We start from the raw sequence: 15,084 nt of genomic DNA, 5'->3' as shown, positions 1-15,084 counted from the left end.
GATCAAAAGAAAGGTTTTAAAAATTATTCTAAATTTAACGAGCAGCCAATGAAGAGACGCCAGTACAGGAGTTATGTGATCTCTTTTGTCAATACCTGTCAGAAGTCTGGCTGCATCATTTTGGATCACCTGGAGACACACACACACACACACACACACACACGCACGCACACACACACATTTATTAGAGGGGGTAAAATGCAACAGAAATAAATCGACTTAATGGACGGAATTAAAGTGGTTCGAATCCAGGGTGGGATTAAGGGAAATTGTGTGAAATAAAAGAGCGTGTGATCAAAAAGGAGTACGCACGTCTGTCTGGGGGGCGGGGGAGACAGAGAGAGAGAGGGAGGGAGGGAGAGGTACAGGGAGAGACAGGGAGGGACAGAGCCAGAGGGAGGGGAGAGAGAGATAGAGACAGAAGGAGAGAGCCTTTCATCGTCAAACCTCCGTCTCTCTCAGAGCATCTCTCTGCCCCGCGACTCAACGCAGCTCACTGTTGTTAAAACTGGAAGGGACAATAAAATCCGGGTCTGCCTGTTCTGCGGTCCGGGCCAGTGCCTCGCTTTTCTTTCACTCATCTTTGATTTCTCCCGCACCATAAATACTTTAGGGGCACCTTTCAGTCACATACCTCTGGAATGGTGAGGATTACACGGACGAGACCCGTAGAACATGTAAACGCAAATGGAGTTTGGGATTTACCACAACATAAAGGAAAGATGACCATCTTCTCGTTGTCCTTGCTCCTGTGCGCGGGTCTGCTGGATTCGGCTGTCGGTAAGTGTGAGCCCCCGTCAGAGCCCCTTAGATTCCGAATTCTCGGGCATGCTGACTTCGGTCTAACACCATCCAACATCATTCAGAATTGAACGGATCGAAGGGACAGTGGAGACGCTTCCTGGCCATTAACGGGGCGCCTGGGTGGAGGCGATCGGTGCGCCGCTCCTGCTCAACGCCAACTTTGCTTCTTTTCTTCAGTCATGCCAACCAAGTCGTATAGCAGGCGGTGCAGACGGACTCTCAGAGAGGTTTAGAAAGAGTGCTGGCAGCAGGCCTTACGATGTATTAAGTCTTAATTCCTCTGCATTGTTCATCACCGCCAACGCGCCTCCACTTCTGCGCGCAGCGCCGTCGTGTCAAACCCGCTCGGTCCAACCGGAGCTGGAGCAAAGATTTACATTGAAGTTGCCGCTTTGAAAGTCCCCGTTTTCCAGGTGGGGGAGAAGTATCATCGCAGAGCCTTCTGGTACCACTGTCACGTCAGAGGCTCAGGCGTTTAGAGGACGAATTTTCAACGCTCATCATCCTGCGAAAATTTGGGCTGCAGTCAGTATCTCCTGTCTGATGTTCAGTAGAGATCTATTCAGGAACAAGCTGATCAAGCCTCTTCAAACAGGTTAACCTGATCTGGACCTGTTGGTCCACACTTGCTGCGATGATGCATTACTTGTGATGCTGTTACTGAGTTGGCCCAGCACTCATCAGCCGTTCGTAGCTGTGGTGCACTCACCTCATTTCCTTGCCGATGAAGATGGAAAGAGGAGCTCTGGGGGTTGTTTTCTTTCTGTTGGAGTTAGGAGCAGGTTACTTTGCAGGACATGCTGCTGCAGCTGGATGTCAGCAGTTCTCTGAAGAAATTCAGCATTGACGCAAATGTGACATCTGTGGTGCTCCTGATATCCATGGCCTTCGCTGAGCCAGGAGAATACTATATGTTGACTAGCTTTGAGTTCTCTTGAGTTGGGGTGACACACACACGCATGCACACACAATCACAGCTGACACTGTGTTAACTATTTATAGGCTCAATAATGGATGTTGATTTTGAAGTATTCACAATAGCCAAAGTAGTGTGGTGGCCTATGGTTTCTGTGACTTTCAGCTGCATATGGGACCAAAGTGATGTGAACATATCCATCAGTTATCTGGTTCAGATGCCGTCAGTGTTGCTACATCCCTTTGGTTGGTAATACCTCTTATTTGTCATTGTAGCACGGTACCTGCATTATCTTGAATCTGTGGCCAAGGCACACGACTGCCAGATGATAAAACAAAAATAGCATCATGTATTTGCCATCATGTTTTCTCAATAAGCTAAGAGAGTCTAAGGGAATGTGCACTCTTCAGTGAATGTGCATTAACAACTGGATTCGTGCAGCTGGAGTTTCAACACCTGCCGGAAAAGATGTATTTGACTGGTTTTAACAACGTCAATGCAAACTGCAGTTCCAGTCAAAGAGATGAATGAGAGCAGAGTCGAGGTTCATGGACTGAATAACAGGATGAAGATTCATGAAAAGGTGTCCAGGAACTCTTGAACACAGCACACAGCAGTTGAACTACTGTGGAAACCTAAATATAATATAATATAATAAAATATTATATATATATATACACACACACACATACAGATGCGTGCATAAAGATTCAAAGTATAGGGTGTGAGTGTGGCGCTATCTGACAACCGCAGGACTAGCATCAGCTCTTCGGCTCGCTACCGTCATGGAAAATGATGATAAAAGAGATTAGATGTTGTCTTCACTGTTTGCTCCAGCTCTTGGGTTCTGGCCAGCCAGCAACAACTATCAATATGCTGTCCATCATCCAGCGTGTGTCTGCAACAGTGCAGGTTTGAGCATTTGAGCAAAAAAAGCATTATCGTTAAATGTTTGATATATGATTATACATTTGATCACACTGTGCACCATTTGAGCATTGTATTGAAATTGCTGATGTAACAAGGACTTCATGCAATGAAATTAAAGAACATCACAATGAAATGGTGAAAGACTAACAGAGATTCAAATGCAGCTCAGGATTTTCCAGTACGGTCCTCCAACAGGAGTAATTAACCTGCAACCTGCTGGCCAATACTTCAGGAACAGAGAACGCTGATGAACTGAGATTGAAGACTATTTTTTGATGAGAACCTCTTTTGTTGAGGAGCTTCTTGTAACATTAAATCCCATTTATTGTGAAGAAAAAGGCCCATTCCAACATGAAGCAGGTTTGACCCAGAAAGGTCAGTGTTGCTCAGAGGAATGTGATCATCTAAAGCAGAGGAGGTGTGACTCAGCATGCATTTATCTCATAATATCTCATACTTAGAATTTTGACTTTGTTGGGTCACCCCCCCCCCCCCCCCCCCCCTCAAAAAAAGAGCTAAAATTGGCCAAAATGGAACTTTAATTGCTAAACTCTCGCTCTCAGCTCTTCCCTTGAGATGTTTCTAGCCGTCTAACCCTATAGCATCCTCTTCTCTCAGACCAACTAACTGCCACATCCATTAAATTTCTCTCTGATCTTCCTCTGGTTCTCCGAGAGCAGAGGTGTCAAACTCAAATACTCAGTGGGCCAAAATTCAAAACTGGGACAAAGTTACGGGCCAACATTGATATTTATTGAAAAAAATCTTCCTCCAGCTATAACAGGGAACCTTTTGACATGGACCCAAACTAGTTTTGCTCAACAACTGAACATGGAACAAGCAAAGCTTAACACAATACAATATATCATTTATTATTGCACACATGCAAAATCGAAATTAAAATAAAAAAACCACATCACCGGCATTAATTTCTTCTCTTTTGAATTTCAACACCTTTGAGTCATTTCCAGGTGCTTGAGCTTGTCTTGGTGTTGCGTTTTATAGTGTCATCTGTTGTTGTCCTCCTTGTAATGCACATTGGCTCCACACACAAGACAAACAGGTCCGTCTTTTACATATCTAAACAGATATTCTGCCTCCTACCTGTTCAGAAAGGTCCTATTTTCAGCCTTTATTTTTACCATTTTTCAGAGGTGTAGTGCGGTGCCAGAATTAGCATTAGCATATAAGGTTGCTATGACTACTTCCTCTTTCTTGGTGGTTGGCAAGCCACAAATTGGTGCATTGCCAACACCAGCTGATGTGGAGTGTGGATTTACACACCAAAACACTAACAGAGCATTCTGGTATTTGTAGTATTCGCACATCACCTTACTACAGGTCTCTCTAACATTATCTTCAAAAACATCTAATGTGCTGTAATTGTGATGTTCTCACTCCTGATTCTCTCCATCCCCGTGAACTCACCTGATCCCCTCTCATTACACAGGTCGTCGGTCTCATTTCACCTGTTCCCACCACGTCATCTGCAAACGTCGCTTTCTGTGGACAATCCCGTCTAACCTCATCTGTCAGCCTGCCCATCGCTACAGTGAACAAGAGGGGCTTCTCCCTGCAGTCCTTCCTCCACCTTGAACTCCTCTGTCATAGCTTCATCTTCCCTGTGCCACACAGCTCCAATAGATGTCCTGGACCATTTTACAGCCTCTCACAGACTGTTGACATGATGGCCTGTAAGGCAGTTTTTCCCGGACAGGGGCTCTCAGCTGCCTTTGGCCAAGCGGCAGGGTGCACCCTGGAAATGTCGCCTGCTCATCACAGGGCCACCATGCAAAGACAAGAAAGCCACTAACTCAAAAATGAGTCTTGCAAATTCACTTACTCCCCCACATGCATGTCATGCACGTAGCCAGGCTACCCGGAGAGAACCCAGACATTCATGGGGAGAACATTCATGGGCTTGGATCCCAGAACCTTCTATCACAAATTTGGCTCCTGTTAATACATTTGCACCACTGTTTTAGTAATGCTAACCCGCTACATGTCCTCCCATCTCTGTCTCTCTGCCTGGCCGACTTCTATAAATCCCTCTCTCCCTCCTTACTGTCCAACCTAGCAGGTCATCATACAGACTTCAATTGTGTTCCCCACCTTCACCTTTCCATTCCTCTTAGTGTCCCACTGCTCTGTCCACCAAGTCTTTTTTTATCTCATTTCGTCCAAATGACACATCTGCAAGTACCTCTTGACCCTCTGTCTTTACTCCTACCTGAAGATGACAAAGCACTTTCTTACTGGTATTGTTACACTATTTCCCACCAGTTCATTGTGTCTGTGGTGCCCTCTTCATCTCTTCCACTATACTTTGCTGTCACCGATCTCCTTCATATTCCATTGTGTCAACATGGTGTGGTCCACCTGTGCCTCCAGTCTCCAGTAGCTCAGCCGCTACTCTTCCTCGTCTGGATGAAAGTAGCTACTATCTTTACTTCTGTGTTTTTGTGCCCAGACACAGAAACCTGCTGTCACTTGCTCAACACATTAGCTGTCTTCTATAAGGGGAACATGTTGGACTGCCAAAGCTGCATCCACACAGGACTAACCTTCTGTCTGGCCCTGTAACGTCATTATACAACAGATGTATACCGTATTTTCACGACTATAAGGCGCACCTAAAACACTGAGATTTTCTCAAAAATCGACGGTGCGCCTTATAATATGGAGCGCCTTGTGTGTGGAGTTCCAAAATCTGCTGTGCGCCTTTGGTGGGTGCACTACGGTAAATGCTCCGCCAATCGATTAGCGGCACACCTACGCGTAAGGATCCCCTAAAATGGCACTGATCAAGCAAGACGCGTATGAATGAGGCTTACTTTAAACTGCAGGCCATCGAATATGCGGCTGAAAATGGCAATTGAGCAATCGTAGTGTTTTCGCTTTATGAGGAGGCGACATCTCTCCCTACGCGCGAGGACAACTGTTGCGCAGCGGCTGTCAGCGGATTACCAGGAGAGGGCGGCCATCTTCCCTAACCCTAACCCTAACCAGGAGAGGGCGGCCATCTTCCCTAACCCTAACCCTAACCAGGAGAGGGCAGCCATCTTCCCTAACCCTAACCCTAACCAGGAGAGGGCGGCCATCTTCCCTAACCCTAACCAGGAGAGGGTGGCCATCTTCCCTAACCCTAACCAGGAGAGGGTGGCCATCTTCCCTAACCCTAACCAGGAGAGGGTGGCCATCTTCCGCACCTACTGCCACGACAAGATAACCGCGCCCAGCCACATCACCAACATGGATGAGATCCCTCTGACTTTTAACATCCCTTTGACCCACGAAGTGGAGAAAAAGGGACCAGCACGGTGGCGATACGGACAACGGGGCACGAGAAGTCCTCGTTCACTGTGGTTCTCGGCTGCCACAGAAACGGACAGAGCGCTGGATGACGGAAGGCGAACACTCCTTCACAAAGACTATGAGGCAGCGGCGGGCAAGTTATGCCACCATATGCGGGTGGATTGTAGATGCATGGGCTATGATACCGTCTTCATGTATTGGAAGAGCTTTCACAAAATCAATGCTGAAGCGGAACCGGTCGGCGAGACCGATTCATATGATTAAGAAGAGGAATTCGGGATGTTGGACATTGAAATAGTGCAGCTGTTTAATTCAGATACAGAAGATGAAAACTTTGATGGTTTTGTGGCGGAAGAATGAATATTTTGTTCATTAAATGTGTCGAAACTCACGGTTTTACTTCCGTTGTCATTTTTTACTGTATGTTTCAGCATGCGCCTAATAATACGGCACGCCTTATGTATGTTTTAAATACAGAAATAGCACCCATAACTGAGACTGCGCTTTTTAATACAGTGCGCCTTATGGTCGTGAAAATACAGTAGTGACAAAACTAAAGTTTCTTTCTTTTTCTGTCTTTTCAACTTTAAACCAGCACCCATCAGCACTCTCACATCCGACCTGTGGGCATCACCACTAACAACTTTGAACATCACCTCTTCAATTTTCAATTTCTGATACTCACCTCACCTCCGCACACTTCTCTCTCCACTTCTTTTCCCATCCACACCATGATAGATCAGTTCAAGCTCTGCCTCTATGTCTCTAGCCTTGCTAACCTCCCCCCTAGTCTCCTGAACACACAAAATATTCATTTTGTCTCCTGTCATGCCAAGATTTTGGCTGTATATTTATTTTGCTATCAGTTTTATAAGTTCATCTCTGAAGTGATATAGACATCAACCATTCATTCAGTTGTCAAGACTTTAATCTGGAGAAAAAACCTGCCTCTCTGTTTCTTCAAAGGCATACATCCCAGTTGTGTCACGTTGCTGAAAAATCTGTCACGGGCCACATGAGGGAATAATGGAGTCTAAGCATCAACAAACTTACCAGTTATCGGCTTTTCAAGTAACTCTGGAAAAGCAAAATTGGTTTTGTCACATCAGATACAATGAATCTTTACTCATTAGGGACATTTTCTTGTTACCGTACCAGAGAAAGGTGAAGCCCTAAACTGTCTACACACACACATGCACGCACACACACACACACACACACACACTCCTCCTAATATGAATACTAACAGTTGTCCGACAAGGCTGTCGGCTGTGTAACAACCCAACCGATGCCCCCAACCCTGACAAGGCCCACCTGGGAAGAGAAAACCATTTCTGGTGAACACCTTCTGAAGCTCTTTGAAAGAGATGTCATGGTTAGGTCATGGTTCCACATGTGGTCATTCATAGTTTTGATGCCTTCTGCGAGAATCTACAGTGTAAATAGTCATGAAGATAAAGAAAAGCCATTGAATGAGGTGTGTCCAAACTTTTGGCCTGTACCCTATATACATTTTATTTTATTTTTTCTCAGTTTCATGGAGAACTGAGAAGAAGTGAGAAGGTGTTGTCCTTCAGCCTGGACAGTTCAGGACAGCCTCCTGCTGTCCCTGTCCATGCTGCCCCCAGCCCAGCAGGCCACACCTTAGAAGATGGCTGAAGCTGCTACCACTGCCCCGTACTCCAGCCCTTTGGACTCACGTCCAGGGTTGGCACAGACTGTCTGGACAGGGTGGGTTTCAGGGTTGTGTCTGATTAGAACCATTACCATTCATGTGTAGGTATCACTGAAAATCCTATTTTGCCACAGTTGCCTTCATCAGCAAAGGAGTTTTTACATATATAAAATATATGAAAGAACAAAATTATGTTGGGTTATCAAGCAGCGATGCCCTTTACGATCAAATGATTAAGGCCATGCTAAAGAGAGACGTGGAAGTGCTCAGGGCCAATAATTCAGTGGCATCCCTCTCGGTCCCTGAAGTGGTTCCCCTACAGATGTAGGCCAGCTCACGTTGCCTCACAGACTGGTGGTGTGTGGAGATAATGAAAACAAGAAGGCAACTGTTCCTCTCAAAGTTTTGTAGGACAAGTTGTAATGCTCCTAATATTTTTTTAATCCTTCATTTATCAAAAATCACAAAGCATTATAAATGGGAATTATTTGTATGAATTTATCAACACAGTGCCGCGTGGAGTAAAGAAGCAGCACTAATCCTACCATTGTGCAGTTATTCAACCTCCTTTGTAAACAGCGCCACACATTTGTGGATAGTCATGCTTCATCACAGGGGGCTTAAGTGTCTAGGAGAACCACTGCTGTTCATATAATCACAGCTGCTGATTATTTTTTGTTTGTTAACAGAGGGTACTACCGTAATTCAACCTCATCTCTTGGAAAAGATGATGGCTGTCTTTTGTTTTTCTCTGTGTTTCTCTTTGGGGCAGCAAATCAAAATAGTGGCGAGCTACCAAAATCTCAGATCATGTTAATGAGTCGAAATTAAAATCATGGTAGTAAAAACACACCCTTCGTCACTCACTTGCCACAGGGAACGGACCACCTTCAACTCTCAGGCTCACCTCAGTGCACAGATCAAATTACAAGTTGTATAAGTTCAAGAAAAAAAGATCTACGATAACTTTGACAATGCAGATATATTTAACTGGCAACAGGCCGCGATTCTAAATTAGCATAAATGTTGATTTATAACTCGACGGGTGCATGAGTGCAAGAGCATCAAACACATTGGCATCTGGGAGTCTAGATTGATATTTTTACGCCATTTTGGGCAGCAACATTTGGAGTGAAGTTTGGTAATATTTCACTCAATAATCATAGTTGCCTTTTATTGCAAAAATGCAAAAGTGTACAATTTTGCTAACATGAACCACAGTAGTACATGTCACAATCGTAGTAGTGCATTGCTTTTTTTGCCCTGTAGCTTTTATTTTACCATAAACTGTATATAAACTGGTCCACTGATCATTTTCCAGCTTAGATTGACTCTTTTTTCCATTTTTATCGAATCAGCTGTGTTTATGACATTGAAACTGGAGGAACCAAAGATGTGAGAATACACTCCCTCACTGCATATTGATAGAAATATAAAACAGACATAAATTGTGATGATTGGAAAAAAGGCTGAGTCGGCAGTGCGTCGCTTGAAAGATGGTCTCCATCTGTAGGCGCGACTGCGAAACGTGACGGCATCCCCAGCAATGTTCCCTCTAATTTTTCATGTGTCTGAGCAGACACACAAGCTCCCTGAGCACACTGAGGACCACTGTGAGCAACATCAGATGGGTATGCTGTGGCTACACACCAGTATCACGCTTGTTCAAAACCTTGGATCATAGCAAGTTACATGGCTTATTAAAAGAATCAAATGACAGCAGCACATAAAATGAAAAGACAAAAATCTTGTTGTTCATGAGATGTGTACTATGTTCTATGTGAGAGTCCTGCTTTCCATTCCATATTAAAAGAACAGAATTTCTTTTTTATTTTGGCTTGATGAGTGGATGTGTCTCTGTCTGTTCGTTTCGCCATGATAAGGGATTAGCATTTGCGTCTCTTAACTCCGCTGCACTGTTGTTAGCTAGCTAACGTGCACGGCGAGTAAAGGCAGGGCACATACGCAAATACTGTCAATGCTGATTGGCTGCGTAGCGTAAGTGAACTGTATCGGATTATTGGCTGGACACCTGTCGACACCTGAGTTACGTTGCGAAATGCTACAGAAAACAATATTACTGGTCTAATTAACTAGATCATATCAGTACTAACATTAGATATTAATTAATCTGTTTTTGTTTAATTTTATTTTGTGCGCTGCATAGATTTTCTTGTGCCCTGAGTATGTGCAAGCAGTGCGCGATTGCGCAAGCGCGCAGTTTAGAGGGAACACTGATCCCCAGACACGTTAGCAGGTCGTAGTTGAGCAGCTGTATCACGTCTGCAACCAATGACAGAATTCATTAGACGTATCCCAACAGAGATCATCTGCTAATCTTGGAGGTGGAATATCATTATTTGGCTCACATTTTCTGCAATGAAACTTAACATTGGCAGGTTGTCTGAGATTATTACACCCTGCCTTCTTTCTCCATGTAGATTAACTCATTTATTTCCTCTGATAATACTGTCAGTATTGATTTGACTTGGAAAATATGTGGTTGTGAGTAAAGTTCTCATAACAGAATAAAACATAGCTGCGGACCTGCAGTAATGATGTGGAACGGCCATCTGCATCTCCCTTGGCTACCATTTAGCGTGAAGCAATATAATTTAAGACTGGGTCCTGTTCTGAGTGTGATGAAGTGCACAAGCGTCTGGTTTTAATGCTTTCACATTTACAGACAAGCTACCAATATCTGAAAACAATCTTTTTCAAGGTGGCATGTATGAGATGTTCCTCCTATTTCTTTTGCAGCAATTGTTTTAACTTTTCTTTTCCCTACCAACTGCGCTTTTTTTTGCTAATTTTATGTTAATGAATGAAAAACCTTTGAATTTTAAAAGCTTTTTTTGATTGGAGCTAATTAAATCAGCGATAGCTTTGGTGTTTTCTCTGGTTTGTGTTGTAGAGCTGTACGAGGCATTCTGACTCATTAGCATGATTATCTCTTTACTGTAAATCCGGAGTTAACTGACTAAACCCATCAGAACAAGTTTGACTTCATTCCATTTAGGTTTAACATGCAGAGATGTGCAGATTGCACTATGCAAAGAAGTTATGTCTTTAAATGTGTCAAAATAAAACAACACGTTGACGTTATAACTCATCAGGTTGCTTCAAAGACCAAAGGTGAGACACAACGAGCGAGAGTGAGTGAGAATGGTTGATGGATGACACCTTGTAAAGTCTATAACAGTCTATTAACTGTTGCAAACTCCTCGGAGGCATATTTGCTGGAGCCTCTATGTTCTATAGTTAAAATCACATGGATGTTTAAAAATACTTAAGTATAAAAAAATTCAGTTCTAGTTCAGATGCATCTCGTAGTATAACATAAATAACTTAGAATGTCAACCTTTTTTTCTTGACTACTATTTCCCTTGTGGGGTCACAGGAAGAGTGCTGCATGCGGACGAAGCCAAGGTAGCTCCCCCCCAGCTGATTATAAACAAACAAACAAACAAACAGACAGACAGATAGATAGATAGATAGATAGATAGATAGATAGATAGATAGATAGATGGATAGATGGATAGATGGATAGATGGATAGATAGATAGATAGATAGATAGATAGATAGATAGATAGATAATTGGCGGCGGCAACTCAGTCTCTTGGGAGCTGGACAGAGGAGCAGAGGGGTCTTGGTTTGAGTCCCAGGGCAGACAAACGTCACATTGACAAGTCAGTCAATGAATTAAAGCAATACAGATGCTAAGACAGGAACGTATATACAAGTACAACTGTGCCTCGTTTCTATTTGTGTCTTTTGGTTTAGAAGAAATCTTTTTGGGGATTTTAACACAAAACCACTATAAATTGTGCCAGATGAAGAAATGGTCTATAAACTCCCCTCGCTTTAACTATGTCTTGAAAAGGCTTCATGGTGCTGAATTTTAATTCTATTTTTCAAGCTTCAACCAGGAGGCAAAACAACAGTTAACCAAAGGATTAAAATATACCGGGCCAGCAAACGATATAGTTGTAACAACACAATTGTTCTTTTGTTTAAATCATGTGGAACAGAAATTTGAAAGGACTCAAATTTACCCGGAGATTCCACAAGAATGATTAAAACAACATTGGGCAGATTCTTTTGTCCAAAGTGACTGACAGTGAGAGACACAATCAAGCCAATCAAGAGAAATGTGAATAAAATACAAGCTTATGGTCCAAGTGTGAGGCATGCTCTTTAAACTACCAAGTACGAGTGCAACTACCAAGAGCGCAGTGCTGTGGAGAGAGAGTGAAGAGGGGTATGAAGGAGAGTAGAGGTGAATAGTGATTGGAGGAGAAAAATGAGTGCTGTTAGGGGAGTAGGTGCTCTCAGAAGAACGGTGATTTCAAGAGCTTTTTGAAGGAAGAGGGTGTTGCCGCGGATCTGACAGAGCTCCTGAGGTGGTCCCACCACAGGGGAACAAGGGCCTCTTGTGTGGAACGAACCAACTGAAGAGGGCTAGCATGGGCTCATTCAAGACTGCTCAAGTAAGAGGCAGCTGATCCAGCTAGGTCAGAGTTTGGGCACTGGCAGCTCACCCTCTCTGGACCTGGGCTGAGTAGTGGAGGGTTCTGAGTTCGAGTCCCAGTGCAGACAACACATGGAAGGTGTTCTGGTAGTAGGGGGAAGTGCCAGAACACCTACAGAGCGCTGCCAGGTGCCTTTGAGCAAGGTACCCAACCCACAAATGCTCATCTGGGGCCCTGCCATGAACTGGGGACTCATCCAGGGGTGGGACCTGCCTTCAGCCATTGTGGACCCTCCCTGTGACCCCCAAGAAGGATGAAGTAGTTAAGGAGAGGAAACTGAAGTGACTTGATCTTAATGCGGACAGCCAGAGGCAGCCAGTGGAGCCCAGTCAGCAGTGAAGTGAAGCGGGCCCACTTGGGCTGGTGAAAGACCAGACGCACCGACCACATTCTGGACTATCAGTCGTCAATGCGGGAGATTACTGTGGCTCGGAGCTACACCTTGGTGTCATGTTGAGTTAGAAACAGCCTGATTTTCCTGATGTTGAATGAGGCACAACTGAGAGACTGAGGCCAAATGATCAGAAACGTTCATCATCAATCATGACTCCAATATTTCAAACAGCGATGGTTGGGGCCAATTTTGACATGGAAGGATCCTTATTGCCAAGGTTCAATTGGGGGTGGTGATCCTGCATCCATGTGGACATGTCCGAGCGACTGTTTGAAATCTCGTCCAAGACTGAGGGTTCATGTGGTGGAAAGGTTGTGGTTAAAACTCACATGGTATCCATATTTCATCTTTTGTAAGGAAGCATTTAGCCTTTAAGAGAGAAATCAGAGCTTTGTGTCCTGTTGGCAAGAATCTTTCAGTGTCCACATTAAAGAGTGCGGTGCACATTCATACATCCCATTTTCACCTTTATCTTTAATAGATTTTTAACATTTCATTTATCCATGAATTTCTGGTTAAAAAGTTCACACAAAGAGTGATTCTGTAATCGTAATCTTTCATTAATTATTAGAGAATTGTGTCAAAAGTAAAGAGACATTCAAGAGTTTGTGTTTTCAGTAAGGTGAAAAGGAGCTTCTTCAACCTACTTCATGAGTTGTACTGAAATGATTTTATTTACTCAGGAGAAGGTCGATTGAAGCCAAAGTTGGTTGTGACCTTTAGATTCTTATGCTGCATTGTAATATGAGGATAAAACTGATTATTTAAAGCATTTTAGTTAAGCTTAAATTAAATTTTCTCAATCTTAGGTGATGATTTATTTTCACAGGTAATACGGTGACTCTTATGTTTCGCTCTGGAGAGTTATTATTCAGCAGTACATTAAAAGTGGAGGGTTGTCAAGGGTACAAGTTGATGAGATTTAATAAAAGTGTAAATGTAATTCTAAAGAGAGCAGTCTAGGCTGTGACTTTATTATGATATCTTGGTTGGATAAAAGAATAAATACTTTCATATATGATGAGAATTCTCCCAACTGTTACTTCAAATAGGCAGGATTCAAGGTCAGTAAAAACCCACTTTGTATTCAAGACCACTTGGTAGAACAAGAAATACCTTTCTTATTTGCACCTTCATTTTTCTTCATATTGTCTGACATTCCTTTCTGTATATAATTTTTTATTTCTGTATAATTTACATAACAATAAGAGTCTTTATTTTAGTGCTATACTGTACTGTACACCACGGGCTACCTCTGTAACATGTGAAGTTGTTACGATACATGGTTGTAGAGGACCCGAACGCAGACTAGGACACAGTGGTGGAGTAGTCAGCTTTATTTACAGGGAAGGGGAGCACACACTGACGACGGGAAACAGTCCTCCTGGACCGCAGGGGGATCGGAAGGCAGCGGCCGCCCGTCACAGGTCCATCGGCGAGTCCCCAACCAGACGCAGTCCCCCTGGACTGTGGGGAACTCGGAACACCGGTGAGTCCTCAACCCGCAGCAGTCCTCCAGGACCGGCGAGCCCCCGAGGCAGAGGCAGTCCTCCTAGGCTGCAAGGGGAGCAGGAGCGGTCCTCCAGGAGACCAGGAACAGGAGCGGCCCTCCAGAACAACCGGAAGCTTGGGGACAGGAGCGGCCCTCCAGGGCAACAGGAACACAGGAACAGGAGCGGTCCTCCAGGAAAACCGGAAGCTTGGGAACAGGAGTGGCCCTCCAGGAGACGCAGAGCACCAACACACGACAGGGAAAGTGACCAAACAGCTTCACCACGAACAGACACCCTACCAACACCAAGGAACCCAAACAAACACCCACACTAGACAAACAAACACACTCCCCACACAAACAAACAGACAGGCACAACCTGCTTAAATAGGCAGCAAGATGTAAATTGCCTACAGGTGCGCCCGCCTGCAGTGCCAGCTGCACCCAATTGTGCTCAACACCACACCCTGCAGGCCAAAGACAGACACAAACCAGAAATCCCAACAGAAGTTCCCCGATGTGGGATCAATAAAGTTTATCTTATCTTTAACTGCGTTAATGCACACGTTGCTAATGTTTTACGATTAGCTTGTTTGAAATAAACACAACAGTTCATGTCTAAAGCTCACGGGAGGAAACTAAAAAAAAAACTGTAAAAATTACAAAAATAAAAGGTGATTTGTCATCAATATTATAAAATCCACCCAAAACACACTATGAACATGTTTGTGCAATAAACCGCACACTATGGCTGCTTAAAGACCTCCAAGACAGGGGTGACGATGATGAAACACAATTAAAGTAAACAGTCTTTTCTTTTAGACAAACCACAATGGTGAACATATCGCTGTCCTTTCCTACAATTATTTATTCATATATTACAAGTGGTGAGTATTTAAATGTGTTATATGAAACAAATAACTGCAATGCTAGCAAAGCAGAGGTCATTGCCTGCTTTTGTTTAAAAAAAAATCTAATGAAATAGTCTAAAGGAAGAGGAACATATTTTGATGTGTGAAATTTAA

General features: G+C 43.7%; 1 protein-coding gene across 1 annotated transcript in view; it reads left to right on the top strand.

Annotated features, from left to right (window-relative positions):
• The first annotated feature begins 406 nt into the window (after window positions 1-406).
• Window positions 407-15,084, top strand: part of igsf21a (immunoglobin superfamily, member 21a) — a 119,120-nt gene continuing 104,442 nt past the window's right edge. The window contains exon 1 of the mRNA XM_003973035.3: window positions 407-780. Coding sequence (XP_003973084.1) covers window positions 642-780 — 139 coding nt within the window. The 5' untranslated portion in view covers window positions 407-641. The remainder of the gene's footprint in view (window positions 781-15,084) is intronic.

The sequence above is a fragment of the Takifugu rubripes genome, chromosome 19 (assembly GCF_901000725.2).
Source record: "Takifugu rubripes chromosome 19, fTakRub1.2, whole genome shotgun sequence".
NCBI classification, from domain to species: domain Eukaryota; kingdom Metazoa; phylum Chordata; class Actinopteri; order Tetraodontiformes; family Tetraodontidae; genus Takifugu; species Takifugu rubripes.
This window is presented reverse-complemented; position numbering and strand designations above follow the sequence as displayed.